This window comes from Sus scrofa, chromosome 7, assembly GCF_000003025.6.
Source record: "Sus scrofa isolate TJ Tabasco breed Duroc chromosome 7, Sscrofa11.1, whole genome shotgun sequence".
NCBI lineage: Eukaryota > Metazoa > Chordata > Mammalia > Artiodactyla > Suidae > Sus > Sus scrofa.
In genome coordinates, this window is record NC_010449.5 from 24397276 (window position 1) to 24418018 (window position 20743).

The 20743-nt window shown below is 35.0% G+C and overlaps 1 protein-coding gene across 1 annotated transcript; it reads right to left on the bottom strand.

Moving 5' to 3' along the window:
• On the bottom strand, positions 8966-12662 carry C7H6orf10 (chromosome 7 C6orf10 homolog). Its single transcript, XM_021098469.1, has one exon. It carries the CDS (start codon positions 12641-12643, stop codon positions 11210-11212), a length of 1434 nt encoding a protein of 477 aa, XP_020954128.1. The 5' UTR covers positions 12644-12662; the 3' UTR covers positions 8966-11209.

A 20743-nucleotide genomic window follows, 5' to 3' on the forward strand; every position in this document is an offset into this window, starting at 1 on the left:
GGGTTTGGCGATGACTTTTTGGTTCAACATGCCAAAGATACAACTATGAAAAAATAATTGATAAGCCTGACTTAATTAAAATAAAAAATTTCTGTTCTGTGAAAGACACTGTTAAAAAACTGAGAGGCAATCCATAGATTGGGAGAAAATATTTGCAGAAGTTATCTGATAAAGTTATGTTAGCCAAAATATGCAAAGAATTCTTGAAACTCAAAAATAAAAAAATGAACAACCCAATTAGAAAATGGGCAAAAGAACTGAAATTACCTCTCACCAAAGAAGATAAAGAAGTGGCAAATAAGCATATCAAAGATGCTCCATACCACATGCCATCAGGGAGATGCAAGTTGAATTAACAATAAGATACCACTATATACCTTTTAGAATGGCCCAGAACTCCTACATCATCAAATGCTGGCAAGGATGTGAAGCAACAGGAACACTCATTCTTGTAGGAATGTAAAGGGTACAACCACTTTGGAAGACAGATTGGAGGTTTCTTACAAAGCTAAACATGCCCTTACTGTATGGTTCAGCAGTCATGCTCCTTGGTATTTATCCATAGGGGTTGAAAACTTGTGTCCACACAAAAATATGCACATGGATGTTTATAACAGCTTTATTCATATTTGCCAAAACTTGGAAGCAAACAAGATGTCCTTCAATAGGAGTTCCTGTCATGGCTCAGTGGTTAATGAATCCAACTAGTATCCATTGAGGATGCAGGTTCGATCCCTGGCAATACTCAGTGGGTTAGGAATCCTGCGTTGCCGTGAGCTGTGGTGTGGGTTGCAGATGTGGCTCGGATCCTTTGTTGCTGTGGCTATGGTGTAGGTCAGCAGCTGCAGCTCCAATTTGACCCCTGGCCTGGGACCCTCTATGTGCTGTGGGTGCAGAGCTAAAAAGACAAAAAAAAAAAAAAAAAAAAAAAAGATGTCCTTCAGTAGGTGAATGGATAAATAAACTAGTACATTCAAACAATGGAATATTATTCAGCACTAAAAAGATATGAGCTATGACCTCAATTCTCTCTCTCTCTCTTTTTTTTTTGTCTTTTTGCCTTTTCTAGGGCCGCTTCTGTGGCATATGGAGGTTCCCAGGCTAGGGGTCTAATTGGAGCTGTAGCCACCAGCCTATGCCACAGCCACAGCAACTCAGGATCCAAGCCGTGTCTGTGACCTACACCACAGCTCATGGCAACACTGGATCCTTATCCCATTGAGCAAGGTCAGGGATCGAACCCGCAACCTCATAGTTCCTAGTCAGATTCGTTAACCACTGAGCCACAACGGGAACTCCCTGACCTCAATTCTCTAATGGATAAAGAGAAGAGCAGTTTGGGCCCAGAGTTAGCAGAAGAAAGGATATAACAAAGATTGGAGCAGAAATAAGTGAACTATAAAACAAAACACAATGGAAAAGGTGAATAAAACTAAATGTTGGTTTTTTGAAAACATAAACAAAACTGATAAACCTTTAGCTAGTCTATCCAAGGAAAAAGAGAGAGGGCCCAAATCAACAAAGTTATAAACCAAAAAAAAAAAACAGTAGATCTAATATCACAGAAGTATAGTGGATTATAAGAGAAAGACAAATACCATATGATACAACTTATAAGTGTAATTTAAAATATGACACAAATGAACATATTTAGGAAACAGAAATAGACTGGCAGATATAGAGAAGAGGCTGTGGTTGCCAAGTCTGAATTATGTAAATAATTCAGCCATATAAAGAATAAAATCTTGCCATTTGCACAATCATGGATGGACATATGGATATTGAGTGCATTGTGCTGAGTGAAATAAGTCAAATGAGAAAGACAAATATGTGTGATCTCATTTATATTTGAAATCTAAAAAAAAAAAATCCCCAAACTCATTGACAGTACATTAGATTTGTGTAATGGAGGGGTGGGGGAATTGGATAAAGATGCTCAAAAGATATAAACTTCTAGTTATAAGATAAATAACTACTGAGAATATAATCACATATGACATGATGGCTGTAATTGACACTGCAGTGTGGTATATTTGAAAGTTATTAAGAAAGATCTATATTTTTATCACAAAGAAAAGACATTTTTTTTGGTATTTGTATGAGACGAAAGATGTTAAGTAAACTTACCGTGGTTTCCATTTCACTCATGCATACTGAGTCAAGTCGTTATGTTGCACACCTTAAAGGATTTTATACTGTATGCCAATTATATCTCAATAAAAGTGGAAAAACTTGGGCTGTCAAGTCATGAAAAGACAGGTAGGAAAATTTAAATGCAGGAATAAGTAAAAGAAAGAAGCCAATTTGAAAAGACTATATACTATATGATTCCAAGCACATGATATTCTTGAAAAGGAGACAGTAAAAATATTAGTGGTTGTCAAGGGTTGTGGGGAGGGATGAATAGGTAGAGTACAGAGGATTTCTAGGACAGTGAAATTATTTTATGTGATACTATAGTGGTTGATATATGCCACGGATTTGTCAAAACCCTTGGAACATACAACACCAAGAGTGAACCTTAATGTAAACTATGGACTATGGGTGATAATAATAAGTCAGTGTAGGTTCACTATAACACATGTACCATTATGATGTGGGATGTCAATAGGTGGGAGGCTTCGCAATTGTGAGAGCAGGGGATACATTGGAACCCTATACTTTTCAATTTTTCTATAAACTTAAAATTGCTCTAAAATATGTCTATTTTGAAAAGATTCAGTGGGAAAGCTGAAAAAGAGAATGATTATTATAAATGAATTAATGCTATGGAAGAGTGAATGGAAGAAATAGCTCTCAATAGAGAGATAAAACACTAAGAAACACAAGGCAAAAGAAATTTGGAGGTTAAATCCAGGTTATCTAACAAGAGACTAGGAAACCTAGCAATATGTTAATGGAATAGATTAAGTAGTAAATTAATGTTTCCTTAGTTGAGGACAAACCCAAGATTATAGATTGAAAGGGCTGACTGAATGCCAGACATTTCTTGGTAAAATTCTTGAATCCCAGAGATAAAAGCATAACTTTAAATGGTCCTAATGAAAATGAATAGGGTATGTGTGATATTCAGAAAGTCAAAGCAGCATCTGATTTTCATCAGCAACACCAGAATAATGTAATACAATGTAAAAATTCATTTGTCAGATTGAATAAAATCATGTTCCAACAGACACTATTCCAAAGGGTATATAAATTTTATATACTCTTTAAGGAAAATATTGAAAACTGACAATTTTAATAAAGTTCTCATGATAAGGGAAGAGGAAAGAACAAAGACTAAATGAATCAAATGCTCTCTTCATCAACCTTATTTAATTGACAGATTTCTATTCTTTGGTATAATATACTGAGTGATGCTCATAAGACTAGTAGGCTACTATATGGTTTGTCCATTAACTGCAACTCTGACCACTCTGACCACTTAAGTTACAAGCTTACCATAAGAGCTGTGTTGTTCTCAGAACATTTTGTGCCAGTTGTCCTTGTTTTGAAATTATGAAATTTAAGAAAACCAAAATAATATAATGCAAAAGGTATTTCTATAAAAATGAACTTGGAGGGAGTTCCCGTCGTGGCTCAGTGGTTAACAAATCCAACTAGGAACCATGAGGTTGCGGGTTTGATCCCTGGCCTTGCTCAGGGGTTTAAAGATCCGGCATTGCCATGAGTTGTGGTGTAGGTTGCAGATGTGGCTCGGATCCAGTGTTGCTGTGGCTCTGGTGTAGGCCAGTCAGTGGCTACAGCTCCCATTGGACCCCTAGCCTGGGAACCTCCATGTGCTGTGGTAGCGGCCCTAGAAACTAAGGCAAAAAGACAAAAAAACAAACAAACAAACCAAAAACCTAGGAAAATAATTGCCTATTAAGAATTTTATACCTAGTAAAAATGCTCTACAAAAATGGAGGTGAAATAAAGAATTTTTCAGGGAGCTCCCTGATAGTTTAGTGGTTAGGATTCAGAGCTTTTACTACTGTGGCCTGAGTTCAATCCCTGGTCTGAGAACTGAGATCCCACTTCAAGCCACTGCATGCCACAGCCAGAAAAAAAAAAAAAAGAACTTTTCAGATTGAGAAAAAAAGGAGAAAGAGAATTTGTTTCCAACAGTCTGAACTAAGGAAAATACTTAAAGGTATTCTTTAGACAAAAAGAAAATTATTATTCTGTATAGATGTTGAGAAATTCAGGGAAGAATGAAAAACAATGGAAGGGTAAATACGTAGGTAAATCTAAATAACAATGCAGTTAAAGCAGCATTGAGTGGGACATTTATAACCTTAAACACTTATATTAAAAAAGAATAAAGTAAAAAAATGATTTGCTTCCAATTTATAAAACTAGCAAATAAACCCAAAGTAATCAGAAAGAGTAACAAAAGAGCAGCAATTAATGAAACAGAAAACCATTGTAATCAAAACCTATTTAAAAATTAAATTGATAAATCTGTAAAATTAGATTATTAAGAAAAAGAGAAGAGGGAGTTCCTGCTGTGGTGCAGTGGGTCAAGGGTCTGACATTGCCACAGCCGTGGTGTAGGTTGTGGTTTGGATTTGTTCCTTGCAACTCTGACCACTTCCATATGCTGTGGGTACGGCCAAAAACAAACGAACAACAACAACAACAACAACAACAACAAAAAAAAAAAAAAAAAAAAAGAGAGAAGAGAAGAGGGACACAAGGAAATCAGGATTGAGAAAGGAGTAGTCACTACAGATTGTACAAACTGGAGGGAAGTATTATGAACAATTTTAGGCCAATAAACTGGACAACTAAAACAAAATGGACATATTCCTTGAAAGACACAAATTCTTAAAACTGAATCAAACAAATATAAAAAAACCTAAAAACTTATTTCATACCATAAGCAAATGGAATAAATAAATTTGAAAGAGAAATAAAAAACTGAATTTATGTTCCATAGTAGTAGGGGAGTTCCTTTAGAAAGCCCAGAAGCTATCAAGGATAAGGTAGACACATTTGTTTAAATGCAATAAAATTTTGCAAGATACCTTTATTTCATTTCATTTAATACATTTTATTTGTTGAGCATCTACTACATGTTAAACATTTTTCTAAGCACTAGAGATTCAGCAGTGGAAAAAAAACAAAACAGTCTCTGTCTTCTTAGATCTTACATTGTAATGGGGGCAGAAACTCAGTAAACAAATGTATCATGTGAGGTAGTGGTAGATGCTAGGGAGAAAAATTAGAACAAAGGGATAGACTATGGGGAGTACTGTTTTAGTTAAGGTAGTGAATTTTACCAACATCTTAAGGAATTGAGGAAGTAAATTGTGAGATATTGGAGGGAGATTGTTCCAGACAAGTAGGTATGTACATGGCTGGTGTGAAGAAAAACAAGGCCACCAGTGTGGCTACAGTAACAAGAAAGAGAGTGGGAGACGAGGGTGGAAGGGAAGCTGGAGCATGAATATTGTAAGGTCTCGAAGTCTGTAGGGATTTTAGATTTTTGCACTGAGGAGATTGGGAAGCCTTTGGAGGATCTTGAACAGAGAAGTAACAAGATCTAATTTACGTTTTAAAAGTATGATTTTGACCACAGTAGAGTAAATAGGCTAGGAGTTGGGAGTGGGCTCAAGAAGCTTCATTTGGAGCGTATCATAGTGCAAATGAGATGTGGTGAAGGCTTAGATTACCTGATGAAGGAGGTGAGAAATAGTCAGATTTGGGATATAACTTCAGAGGACAGGTTGAATGAATTGGATATAGAGAAAGAACAAGTAGAGTGGGAAAACTTTTTTCAGCACAAATGGCAGATAAAACATTAAATATTAATATACAAAAAGCACCTACAAATCGAATAAGAAAAGAACAAACCACAATTTTAAAAATGAGTAATTTACAGAGGAGGAAGTACAAAAGATAAGCCTATGAAAAACGCTCAATCTCACTAAAAGTCAGGAAAATGCATTAAAGCAAGAGATACCACTTTTCTCACTAGACAAAATTTACAGTTAGCTACTGTTTCCAACACTGGTTAGAGAGTTTGGGGAAAACAGAACTCTCACACATTCCTGAACAGAATGTGTATTATTGTAAATTTGAGGGAAAGTGATGAGGTAATATCTAAATCCACTTTGGGAAATCTATCCTAGAGAAATAAAATCTTCATCATGTACAAAAATACTTACTGCAGCCCCATTTGGCCAAAGGCAAAAAGCTAGAAACAAGCCAAATATCCATCTTTAAGGTAATGAGTAAGTGGTAATTCATCCACAATGCTGTATGCTATAGTCCTTTAGAATGATGTCAGTTGATCTGGAGTTATGTACAAAGCACTGTTAGGTAAAGAAATCAAGCTGCAGAAGAATGCATATAGTTTGACTCCATTTGCATATATGTTTATATGAGCCTGGATTAAGGTATGGAGAGATTCATAGGAGGTTAACACTGATAACATTGTGAGTTTTTAATTTTTGAAGATAAATTTAAAAATATTTACATAAAATATTTTTGAGGCTTGGGTTAGAGTGTGTATAATCTGCAGTGTAGTTTGACCTCTCAGTCTTGGCAGATGCTCAGGCTTCTGGATGATGATAGGTAAGAATATCTTTACTCCTTAAATACTAGAAAAATAGGCTTCTATTTTTTCAAAACTTAGATGGAACCTCCCAGGTAGACAATTGGGACAATGTTTGTTTGTCCTTCTCTTAACTGCTTTAAAGGGCGAGAGTAATAGAATTTGATCAAATATAAAATTAAATATTTGGATTAATTTTTCAGTTCATCCATTTATCCCTTTGGATTCTGTTTTAAAATTCTATACTTTCCCTGTCTCATCAGCTCCCTATATTTACTCCCTTGATATGCCAGTTAGATTTCAGAACAATGGGAAATTATATATATATAATATATATACACACACACACACATATATACATGTAAGAGAGATTTCAGAACAATGGGAAATTATATATATATAATATATATACACACACACACATATATACATGTAATTATATAAATTATATATATGCACATACACACATACATGCATATATATATGTATTTTGCTTTTTAGGGCTGCACCAGCAGCATATGGAAGTTCCCAGGCTATAGGCTGAATCAGAGCTACAGCTACCTTCCTATACAGCCACAGCAACTCAGGATCCAAGCCGCATCTGTGACTTACACCTAAGCTCATGGAAACACTGGATCCCTGACTCACTGAGCAAGGCCAGGGATACTAGTTGGATTCGTTTCTTCTGTGCCACAACAGGAGCTCCTGGGGAATTATATTTTTAATGCAGTTCTAAACCAGGAAATCTTTAATTGGGATTTCTTATTCAGCTTAGTTATTTCTAAACTCACTTTCCTGCTTTTCTTTGCTTATGTTCTTCTCCTAACTATAAAATGACTAAAGGTAAGGCTTCCCTATTTTTTTTCTTTCCATCTTTATTGAGGTATAACTGACAAATAAAAATTATATATTGAAGGTATATACTTGATTTCATCCCAATTTTATTGAGATATAATTGACATATAATATTGTGTAAGTTTAAGGTGTAAAACATTGTGTAAGTTTAATTTGTATGTATTATGAATTGATTGCCACAATAAATTTAGTTAACATTCATCATCTCACACAGTTAAAATTTTTCTTTTTCCTTTTGATAAGAACTTCTAAGATGAGAACTCTTAGCAACCGACTTGTTTTGATGTATGTTTCTGCTTGTTCTTGTGAATAGGGCACTTGACATTTGTGTTAGCTTGTTTGTAAAGTAAAATTTAGTACTATTTTCTAAGTCCTACATTACCACCTTTATATCTAAATGATCTTGGAGGCACATATATTTATTTCACTAATACTTGCATAGTTTTGCTAAACATTCTGCTATTTCGATAGCTTACTCTTTCCCCTTTTTCTGAGGTACATTAAGACTTCCATACCTGTATCTTTAAGAGAGGATTAACAGTTGTTTTAACTGGCCTGTTTTTTTTGGTGGCCTTTACAGAGTAGTTTACACACTTTTCAAAGTTGGAATTTCCTATTGTTTGCCTTATTTGCCTTCAGAGAAACCCAATGGGGATTAAAAAATGTTTTGACTGCAAGTTAGAAGTTATGGAGAAGATACAGGGAGGCTTCTATGAATTCATCTCTTCTGAATCCTTCCTTCAGAGGGATATACTCTTAGATAATGGAGTCAGCTGAGCTAGATTGTTAAGGTCTGTCTACTGTTTTTTCAGTTGTTGCCTCGGCAGGGTCACTGCTTCTTAAATCCTAGAGAAGCTACATTTGTTGGAGCCTTCTAAATCCTTCTAGCTAGCTGCTAGATGAACCAGAGAGAACTATAGAAAAATGACATAGGATCATGAAAACCTAAATATTTCTACCTATATGAAAAGTCTTCCTGTCACATTTCCCCATAATAATAAGCATAATATATGCAAGAGACATCAACTAAGGTTGGTAAAAATCTCTAAATGTTTATATTCCAGAGACATATATTTAACTTACAATATAAAAATTTCATGTTCAATATTTTCCCTCACTCCTCCCTTCCATTTGTTTTCAATTCAGTCTTGCAAATAAATCCATGTGGTTTATCAAAGGTCTTAGAGTTTTGAAACTTCTTTTTTTTTTTTTTTATTTTCCCACTGTACAGCAAGGGGGTCAGGTTATCCTTACATGTATACATTACAATTACATTTTTTCCCCCACCCTTTCTTCTGTTGCAACATGAGTATCTAGACATAGTTCTCAATGCTATTCAGCAGGATCTCCTTGTAAATCTATTCTAAGTTGTGTCTGATAAGCCCAAGCTCCCGATCCCTCCCACTCCCTCCCCCTCCCATCAGGCAAAATTAGGCTTCTACACCTGTTGCAGGGCCCTGAGCACATGGTAGAGATCCACACAGTGGTTTGGGTTGTGCTAGAAGCTGTGGAGCTTCTCTCTTTAGCTTGTGGTTAAATAGCATGAACCATTTATGAAGTATTTTATACTTTAGATAGGGACTAAAGGGTGATTGCTCTCTCTCTCTCTTTGGTCAAACCTCTTTAAAGAATCCTAGCATGTTAGTTTGAAGAGTTTCCTTGGAAGACATCTAGTTAGTCCAAAATAATTATATACTCTTAATTATAGACTCATATTTGGAAGAAACCATAGATAATCCATTCCAACCATTCAGCTGATTCCTTAGCATCTCCTCTGCTTCATTCCCACTGAATGATTATGCACTTTTCAACTCTTGCTCAGACTCTTTTAGGCATCTCATTTCTTCATATTTTTTCTTAAAAATCTGTTAACTTGAACTTCCATTCACTGGTCTTATTTCTTTGGGGTTATACAAAATATTCTAATCCATGATGAACCTATATATTTGAAAATAATTCTCCTTGTCTCCTTGTGTGTCCCTTCTACCACCCCAGGTGAAGCTGTGAAACTTTCTGCTCATTTGAAATTGAGTCCCCTTACCATCATAGTCTTTCTCTTCTGAAGGCACTCTAGTTAATCCACATCCTGCGACAGAGCTGAATGTAATATTCAGAGTATAGGCTAAGCACAGACCATGGTAGTATGAAAATAAAATTCCTAAAAACCATATTTTTAGATCAGACTAAAATTGACTTTATTGTAAAGCATATCCTGCAGCTAATTATTTGTGTCTCTCTATTCTGTTTTCATAAGTTCCTTCTCCTAGCTATCTTTTTTTTTTGAAAATTCCTTTTACAGAGTTTATCAGCTATGACCAAAATAGCAACTACAATGGTCTCTTTCAGTCCTTATTCTCCTTGAAGTCTCAGCTTTCCTTTAATCATCCTTTCTTAATTATCATAACATTCATTATACAGATTCTCCTTGTATCTTTCCATACTTCAGTTAACTTCCTTCTTTACCATGTTACATGTAATGGACTCAGTTCTTAGACCTCTGCTTTTGCTAGCTTTGTACTTTTTTTCTTTGGAGAGGTCATTTACTCTTATGGATTCAATTGCGACCTCTATTGGACTGACTCCAGACTCCTCAAATGACAAGTATTATTGTTTGTCCCCTTGAACACAATCATTTATTACTCCCTTTCTGTTCTAAAGATTAGCTCATTTGTCATTGATAAGTCTGTCACCCTGTTTCAATAGTTATGGAGTCATGGATTATTTTTTCTTTACTCATATGTAGTCAATCTTTATGAAGTAGTGATTCTTTTTTGAGAAAATATACCTCTTCTCTTTATTCTCTTTCCATCACCTAACTACTCTTAAGCACCTCGTAACTAGATTTACTATGTATAATGTTCCTCCTCTTCAATATATTTTTCACAATCATAACATCAACATTTAAAAAATGCAAACTTAGTCACTTCATTCTCCTTCTCAACCACCTCGAAAGGCTTCCAGTTGCCTGACGAGTAAAATATAAATTTCTGATTTGTTTTTAAAATCCCTTCATAATCTTCTTGTAATCCTCCTTTTCAAATTATACCACAAAATGCTTCTCATGAGCTTGCTGCAACAATAAAATTGCCTGCTTTCCCTGGAACATGACATGATAATCTTTAATTCTTTTGCTTTTCTTCTACTCTTTCTACTTAGCATATGGACATCTCATCTATCTTTTGAGACACATCATAAGCCACTGCACCCTTCCCCATGAAGGTCTCCCCTTTACTTTCTTATCCTAAGAAATTGCTAACTTGTATTATATTGCCCATCTAAACTACATTTTGATGCTTAAATTTTACTTTTAAAAAACTGTCATGTTTATACATATTATATCACTATATGTGTTACAAGCTATTTGATTTATAGGGACTCATATTTTTCTGTATACGCCTTATCACTAGAGCAGTGCCTTGCAAACATTAAACCCTCAAGGAGGAGTTATTGGTTGGTTGATTGTTTGGGCTGTCACAAAGATAAAATACTCGTAAAGGGAATTATTATACTTTTAAAAATCAGCATGTTTTATTTCAGAAAGTATCCAGTCTTTCTTGATCAAGTAATGTAAGTACCAAATTATAAAACAGTTGGAAGCTGAGGTTTGTGGCCAAAAGGTCTAAAGATGGTGAAACTTCCATAGAGCAGAAACTCTTTATGGAGATTAAAGGGATTCTACAATTATGATACAATTAGGTAATGGCTAGGTTATGACATATTTGGAGAATGGAATCATAATAATCAGTTGTCTTATAGGCTTTCTTTTTATTTACCTTTATCTTTTTTTGTTGTACTTTACAAGTAAAGGAAGATTTACTTGCTTTTGTGCCTTAATAAACTTTCTGCTCTTTTACCCTTGATTTTTGATTCATTCTTTCTTTTGACTTTGTTCTCTCCTCCATCATCTTCCTTGTTTTCAGCATCATTTTCTTCTGTATCTTTATTCTTTCCTACATCTCCCTTTTCATTGTCTTGCTTTTCTTGATCCTTAGAATTCTTCTTTACTTGGGACCCCTGTCCTTGTGGTATTCCAGTCTCACTCTTCTTTACCTGGGATCCCTGTCCTTGCGGTGTTCCAGTCTGTCTCTTCTTTTTCTGGGACCCCTGTCCTTGTGGTGTTCCAGTCTCACTCTTTTTTACCTGGGACCCCTGTCCTTGTGGTGTTCCAGTCTCACTCTTTTTTACCTGGGACCCCTGTCCTTGTGGTATTCCAGTCTCACTCTTCTTTACCTGGGACCCCTGTCCTTGTGGTGTTCCAGTCTCACTCTTCTTTTCCTGGGACCCCTGTCCTTGTGGTATTCCAGTCTCACTCTTCTTTACTTGGGACCCCTGTCCTTGTGGTATTCCAGTCTCACTCTTCTTTACCTGGGACCCCTGTCCTTGCGGTGTTCCAGTCTGTCTCTTCTTTTTCTGGGACCCCTGTCCTTGTGGTGTTCCAGTCTCACTCTTTTTTACCTGGGACCCCTGTCCTTGTGGTATTCCAGTCTCACTCTTCTTTACCTGGGACCCCTGTCCTTGTGGTGTTCCAGTCTCACTCTTCTTTTCCTGGGACCCCTGTCCTTGTGGTATTCCAGTCTCACTCTTCTTTACTTGGGACCCCTGTCCTTGTGGTATTCCAGTCTCACTCTTCTTTTCCTGGGACCCCTGTCCTTGTGGTGTTCCAGTCTCACTCTTCTTTTCCTGGGACCCCTGTCCTTGTGGTGTTCCAGTCTCACTCTTCTTTACCTGGGACCCCTGTCCTTGTGGTGTTCCAGTCTCACTCTTCTTTACCTGGGACCCCTGTCCTTGTGGTGTTCCAGTCTTACTCTTCTTTACTTGGGATCCCTGTCTTTGTGGTAATTTAACCTCACTCTTCTTTCCTTGGGCTTCCTGCCCTTGTGGTATTTCAGCCTCACTCTCTTCTTTTTGGGCTTCCTGCCCTTGTGGTATTTCAATCTCTATCTTCTCTACTTGGGCTTCCTCTTCTTTTGGCATGCTCGTGACACTTACATTTACTTGGGATTTCTGTTTTTTCATTATCCCAGCATCACTGTCCTCTACCTTGACCTCCATTTCTATCTTACCTTTCTCCAAGTCAGTGTCTTCTGATTTGCTTTTTGATTCTATTTTTTGCATTGATGGCAAAGAATTGTCAGTATCCAATGGTGCTCTCTTGTTTTCTTCTTGGCTACTCCGAAACTTTGTAGTGCCTTCACTTTTTAGAATCTGGTATTTGGGATCTGATTTTTTTGCAAGTTCTCCATCCATGTAATCTGGAAATATAACTGAGCACACAACAAAAGTGCATGATTTAGATAGCAAGTAATTTCTCTTTATTCTTACTTTTTCCCCCCTCATACTGGTTTCTCTTTTTTTTGTCTTAAAAACTGAAAAATTGGAGATAACTTGAGATTTTCCTGAAAATATAAAATGGTGGAACTCTACATATAAACTTGTATAAGTATTGATAACATTCCAGGCTTCTTTCAATAAATTAAAAGATTGATGAAAGAAAAGGTAAAATGAACTGCCATTTGTTCAGTATATTATGACTAATGAAGAATGCTTAATAGCTAAAAGAGGATGTATTCTGAAAAGAAATAGAATTCAATTTCAGAAAAATTATGGAAATAATGGTTTCTTAAAATAGAAAAAACTAAAATTATGTTTTCCTAATTGAATAAAAGCATAACTTATTGTGGAAAAGTAATACTAGTATTAGCTTATAATTATTACATGCTTACCATAAACGAGGCAGTAACTGTTCTGAGCACTTTATGTCTTAACTCATTTAATTCTCACAAAAATCATATAGGGTAGGTACTATTATTTATTTTATAGATAAATAAACTGAGGCACAAAAAGGTTAGTAGCCTGTTGCTTAGACTCTATGCAGTCAATTTTTTTTAAAAACTTCTTTTCCAGTGATTGATTTCTAGTTTCATGGCATTGTGGTCAGAGAAGATGCTTGAAGTAATTTCTATATTCTTAAATTTGTTTAGGTTATTTTTGTGTCCCAGTACACAAAAAGTTTAAATGAATGTGAATATGATCATGAGCTGTAATTTGAACATGAGTAGTCAGCTCAGTTTTAACCAGTACCCTGGACTGCTTCTTGTGATATCTGCTAACACACTATGCAGAAATTTCAGGTTCCTTTTGTCATGTATAGATAAATTAACTCTGCTGTATCTCAACTTCTGTGTGATTGAATAAACTAGAATTTGTTAGCTTCTGCTATTTTTTAAAAAAATGATTTGATCTTCTCAATTAAGAAAAAATGACATCTATGCTACCAAGGGAAATTGTGTGAAGTAATTGCTTCTATAGCTCTATGCAGAGATATGCCTTACTTTGAGCAAACCTAATATTTAATATTTACTGGAGTAGAAAGAACACTGAATTTAAAAGTTAAATCAGAACACATGGATTTAGTATCTCTGTTAGCTGGGTTTATTTGGGTAAATCAGTCAATTCCCAAAGACTCAACTTTCTTCATTTTTAGTCTGCTCTGCCCACTTGTAGAGTTATTTAAGGATTCTAGACAATGTTTAAGGTGCATAGCCTTTAGAGGCAGACTGGTTTAAATCTAGCTCCATACCTAGCTTGCTGGGTGATCTTGGGCAAGCTTCACTTTTTTATCTGCAAAATGGGAGCAATAGCAATAGCTACTTCACAGAAATATAAGGGCGATTAAATAATATCTAAGGGCATGGAACACAGTATGTAGTCAATAAATGTTGGCTGTTGTTACTATCAAATGATATAGTATAGGCAAAAACTCTCTCTGATCTATCAAGACAAGACATTCTTAGTTCCAACCAAATAATTTAGGGAAATGGTTACTTGCATTACAGAAAGATTTATTGCTTAAAATATAATTATTTATCTTTTTATTTTAACATAGAAAGCTTTTTAGGGTTTGCTGTTTGAAAAATTGACATATACATAACTGAATTTTACTAATTGTAAAAAGTGAGACACATCTGTAAATCAAAAGAGATGTTAAAAAAAAAAAGAGATGTTGTAGTCCAGTTTTTCTGTTTGGTATTTTAAACTTTTAACCAAAATAAAAATTACATTAGGAACTTTGCAGTACCACTTTCTGAGCCCTTTCATATATTTTTTCTCCCTAGTGCTGTTCAATAAGATATGGGTACTGATATTTTATTCTAGACAAACCTATTTCCAGTTTTCTAGTGAAAATCAGTGGTAATGCATCCAGGCATTTTTGCATTGACAAATTCCAGAATATTTTGATGTTTGACTGTATTACCAGTAGACACTTATTGACTGTATTACCAGTAGACACTTATGTTTGGGGATGTGATATGGTAAAGAGCATGTTTTTTCCACTTAAGCTTCTAATCTAAAATACCTCCAGTCACTTCCAATAATATTTCCATACTCTGGATTGTTTCACTTGCCTTGCTAAATGTTTTCTATTTTAAACTTAATTATCAGAAATTAGGTTTTCTAGGGTCTATTTTTTAGAAAACTAGTATCCCATAAAGTGAGATTCACATCTTTCATTGCAGAAATAAGCCACAAGTCATTATTCTACCACATTCTAAGTTCTTCTCTCCCTTCTCTCAAATTTCTAGATAATGCATAAATCTTTTCTTTCCCTTGAACGTTATAATCTCCATAATATAAAATTTTTTATAAGCCCTAGTTGAAAGTCCATTTATTGCAGGCAGTAGTCTGTGTAACAAAATTATAATACAATCAAAATTTAATTAAGGCCTTGGTGATCACTGTATTCAGGCTGATTAAAAAATTTAAATTGGATTACTTTTTACTAAAGCAAAAATATATCATGAAATAACTATCACATTAATAATTCTAAATATATGATATTAAAAATAATGTACAAAATAGACCATGGCTTGATTAATCTTATTAGGTTCTCAATCCCATGACTGTCAGAGAGTACACAATCAGATGTAGACTCTAAAAGACCTGTTAAAAGGTCTGTTAAGCATTAGAGATATGAATCATTATAGTTCTTGGGCTTTGAGTTAACATTTTAAAAGGTCATATATTTATTTGCTGAATGTGGAGGTGAGAAAACAAGAAACTTGGTTTGAGATGATGAGGTTTGATGAGCTGATCTGTTTTAAATCTTTTTTTGAACAATGAATTAAACTTTAACTTCCTATATATTTGAAATATTGTCAATAAGATCATATTTTTCACAAGAAAAAAATTTAAAAGATTAAGCTGATTTTTTTCCTGGAAGCTAAGAAAAATTCATTAAAAATGAATTCATCTGTAATCCCTTCCCATAGACTTTATTTTTATAACACACATGGTCTTATCACCTTCCTCATGTGGGGAGGGCGTCTGAGGGAGGCAGACACATCATGACTGCTCTGAATGCATATAGTTTCTTGTTTTCTGGATCAAAAGAAAATAATTGTCCCTTTCAATTCTACCTCCTCCCCCACTCACAAACCCATCCTCTTAAGTGTTAACTGAGAGATAACAGTGAGACTTATTATATGATCAGTGACATATTTTATGTTTGTCAGTGTTTATAATGTTTGAGATGCTTGAAATGTATCTTATTACATTTAAGTATTGCTTTTTATGATTATATATTTACAGCTTAAGAATATTCTATTTTGTTTTATGTGATTTCCTTGAAGAACTGAAGCATTAATTAAATAATTCTGATACAGAGAAATCTGAAATAAAAAAGTTAAAAGCCAAGCCGATTTAAATGATGTCTTCTCTTTTTAAAAGGATTCTTTATATACATTTAATTATATAGCTTTTTAAGCAGATGTATATTTGTATTTACAAACTTTTGATTTATAGATAAAGTTTCAGGTCTAATCACAAAAAGATGTCATTTGTATAGGAGCAATGTGTTGACGTGGAAAGGGGTGTACTTTTTTTTTTAAGGGACATACCTGTGGCATATGGCGGTTCCCATTGAATTGGAGCTGCAGCTGCTGGCCTGTGCCACAGCCACAGCCACAGCAACTCGTTGCATCTGTGACCTATACCACAGCTCACAGCAACGTGGGATCTTTAATCCACTGAGCAAGGCCAGGAATCAAACCCTTGTTCTCAGGAATACTAGTCAGGTTTGTTACTGCTGAGCCACAACGGGAACTCCAGGGTGTGTACTTTGGAGACAGAAGTCCTGACACTGCTGTTTACCAACTCTTTAAACTTGGGCATGTTTGGACCAGTTTCCTGATTCATAAAGTGAGGGATAATAATAGCTACCAGGCAGGGCTATAGTCAGAAAAGAGAACTGTTTTTGAAAATGCCTAGCACAGTGTACAATGTATAGAAGGTGCTCAGTGCCTAATAATCCCTCCAAGGTAAATTATTTAGAAGGCAACAGGATGTGTGTAAGTTTTTTTTCTTAGCTAGTTTTCTTTTTACTATTAGTGAGATTCACTTGACCTTCACTTATAACTAAGAAAAAGTTCTAAATTACCAGCAAAGAACTAACAGAATTCAGAAATCAATCTTTCTTTCATTATGTTTTGCTGGGAGTCAGTAAGGAAATTCTTTTTCAGAGCCTAGAAGATAGCCAGAGAATATGATACTCTTTAGTACGAACTTGATCTCTTCTATAGCAATCTCTACAAAAAATAGTTTAAAAAATCGGAGGATTCTGGAGAACAGGACGTTTAAAATCTTGGAAGCACAAATTATTTTGGGAGTAGAAGCAACCATACCAGAAAATAACTATACATAAAATATTAGAGTTGAGAATAGATAATGAACTTACCCATAGGACATAGTGCTAAAAAGAAAACACAAAAGAATGATCAATGGGAATTTTGTAACTCAGGAATGCAGTTCCTAATGATACCCTTTGTTGGTAAATGCAGAAATAGGACCTCCAGGGAGTATAAAACCCTAGAGAAAAAAAATGTATGTATGACTGGGTCACTATGCTGTAGAGCAGAAATTGGCACAACACTGTAAATCAACTAACCTTTAATAATAAAAAAATAACCCTCTGTTTCATCCTCAGGAGTGCTACTGGGAAAGCTCCGTATCTGACTCCACAGAGAAGCTTATCTTTAGGAAGCCATTTAGTGAATGGGATTGAATCATTGGGTAAGTAATATTTATTTTACCAAAATGCAAACTATTACATTTTCTATCTTACATTGTTCTCTCCCAAGTCATTTTTTTTTACCCATTCGGCTTCAGTTCAGTTTGAAAAATGTGATTTGTTGGTTAGTTATCAAAATCACCATCTTGTTCTGACATCTATTCTTTATGTCAATCATAGGGGATTTTCCTTTTTAGTAAAAATTATCTATTGCCAGAACTTGGCACAAGGAAAATGGCTCTTTTGTGATAGACTATCTAGGAATATATGCTGCCAATAATATTTGGTAATAAATAACAAGAACCAAATACAAGACCATTTTATTTAGTTACAAACAGAAAATAGAGAAAAGGAAACAGAAATATGAGAAATACTTATTTAAGAAATATTGACTACTTATTTAAGAAATATTGACTACTCCAAGGTAGGAGATGTTGAAATACAAAAATATTTGCAAACAAAAACTTGAAGGATCTAGACACAGAAATGGGTAAGGTACAGAAATGATCCAAACTTACTGATTTTTCCAGAACTGTCCACTGAAAGAGACAAAGATAAACACAACAGTAGGTATTGGGTTTTCCCTTTTTATCCAAACTTCAGGCCTCTGCACTGGTTGAATCTGTGTCATAAACAATTTTTAAGTTCCACTCATTTAAATACGGGCAATCTCCATTCCTTTTCCTTTTCTCTTGTTCTGTTGTGATTAGCTACTTTATTTAAAAAAATTCTTAACTGAAATATAACATTATGTAAATTTTCAATATACATGTTAATTTGATACATTTATATATTGTAATATGACATTGTAGTGATAATTAACACCTCTATCACATTACATAGTGATCCTTTCTTTTTAGTAGTTAGAATTCTGAATTATGTTCTAGTCTCAGCAAATTTGACAATTATATTTTTGTCTATATTATACTGTGTATCAGATCTCCGAGGCTTATTTACTGCTTGTTACAAGTTTGTACCCTTAAACATCTGTCCTATACCCACACCCCCAATTCCCTAGTAACCACCATTTTATTTCTGTTTTTACCAGTTTGGCTTTTTAGATTCCATGTATAGATGACATCATACAATAGTTTTATTCCTCTGTCTTATTTATCCACATAGCATAATATGCTATGGTCCATTCATGTTGTTGCAAACGGTGAGATGTCCTTCTTTCTCATGGCTGTGAATAATATTTCATTGTATACATACAGTCATCCCTCAGTATCTGCAGGGGATACTTCATTCCCCTTCTGCATCCCCCTCCCCCAAATCTGCAGAGCTCAAATTTCTTATATAAAATGATGTAGTATTTGTGTATAACTTACAAATATCCTCCTAGATACTTTAAACCATCTGTAGATTACTTACAATACCTAATACTATGTAAATGCTATGTAAGTAGTTGCTGGTGTGCAGCAAATTCAAGTCTTTTGGGAAGTTGCTTTTTTTTTTTCTGAATATTTTCTATCCATAGTTAGTTGAATCCATAAATGCTGTACTCATGGATTCAAAGAGATGACTGTATACCACATCTTCTTTATCCACTTATCATGATGGACACTTAGGTTTCTTGCACATCTTGGATACTGTGAATGATGCTCAGTAAACCTGAGAGAACATTTATCTCTTTGCCGTCCTGTTTCATTATCTTTGGGTACATACCAGAAGAAGAGGAATTGCTGGATCATATGGTAGATTTATTTTTAACTTTTTGAGGAATCTCCTTGTTGTTTTCCATAGTAGTTGAACCAGTTTACATTCCCATCAACAGTGCACAACGGCTCCCTTTTCTCCATACCCTTGCCAACACTTGTTAACTCACATTCTTGATTATAGCCATTCTATCTCGTGTGAGGTGATATACATTGCTGAAGAGACTTTTTCCCATTGGCTATTCTTGGCTCACTTGTCAAATATTAATTGACTGTGGAGGGGTTTAGTTTCTGGGCTCTCTATTTCTGTTTCATTGGTCTATGTGTCTGCTTTTATGCCACTACCATACTATTTTAATTACTATAGCTTTGTAGTATAGTTTGAAATCAGGAAGTGTGAAATCTCTGGCTTGTTTTTTTTTTCCCCTCAGGACTGCTTTGGCTATTTGAGGCCTTTATACTTCTGTACCAATTTTAAGATTGTTTTTTCCTATTTCTGTGGAGAATGTGAAGTATGCCAGTTTAATGAGTATTGTGTTGAATCCTCATGTATAGAAGGCTTTGGGTAGTATGAACTTTCAGCAGTATTCATTCTTCTGATCCATGAACACAGGATATGTTTCCATTTCTATCTTCGATTTCTTTCAGCTAAGTCTTATAGTTTCTGTTGTACAGATCTTTCACTTCCTTGGCTACATTTATTCCTAGGTATTTTATTGTTTTTGATGCTATTGTGAATGGAAAGTTTTCCTATTCTTTTTCAGATATTTCATTGTTAGTGTGTAGAAATGCAATTGATTCCTGTATTTTTTATCCTGTATTTTATATCCTGCAGTTTTACTAATATTGTCCATTAGTTCCAAAAGTTTTTTTTTGTTGACAAACTGAAAAGCTTTTGCACAGCAAAGGAAACCAAAAAGAAAACAAAAAGACAACTTACAGAATGGGAGAAAATAGTTTCAAATGATGCAACTGACAAGGGCTTAATCTCTAGAATATATAAACAACTTATACAACCCAACAGCAAAAAAACCAATCAATCAATGGAAAAATGGGCAAAAGACCTGAATAGACATTTCTCCAAAGAAGATATACAGATGGCCAACAAACACATGAAAAAATGCTCAACATTGCTGATTATAAGAGAAATGCAAATCAAAACTACCATGAGATATCACCTCACACCAGTCAGAATGGCCATCATTAATAAATCCACAAATAACAAGTGCTGGAGGGGCTGTGGAGAAAAGGGAACCCTCCTGCACTGCTGGTGGGAATGTCAACTGGTACAGCCACTATGGAGAACAGTTTGGAGATACCTTAGAAATCTATACATAGAACTTCCATATGACCCTGCAATCCCACTCTTGGGCATCTATCCGGACAAAGCTCTACTTAAAAGAGACACTTGCACCTGCATGTTCATTGCAGCACTATTCACAATAGCCAGGACATGGAAACAACCCAAATGTCCATCGACAGATGATTGGATTCGGAAGAGGTGGTATATATACACAATGGAATACTACTCAGCCATAAAAAAGGATGACATAATGCCATTTGCAGCAACATGGATGGAACTAGAGAATCTCATACTGAGTGAAATGAGCCAGAAAGACAAAGGCA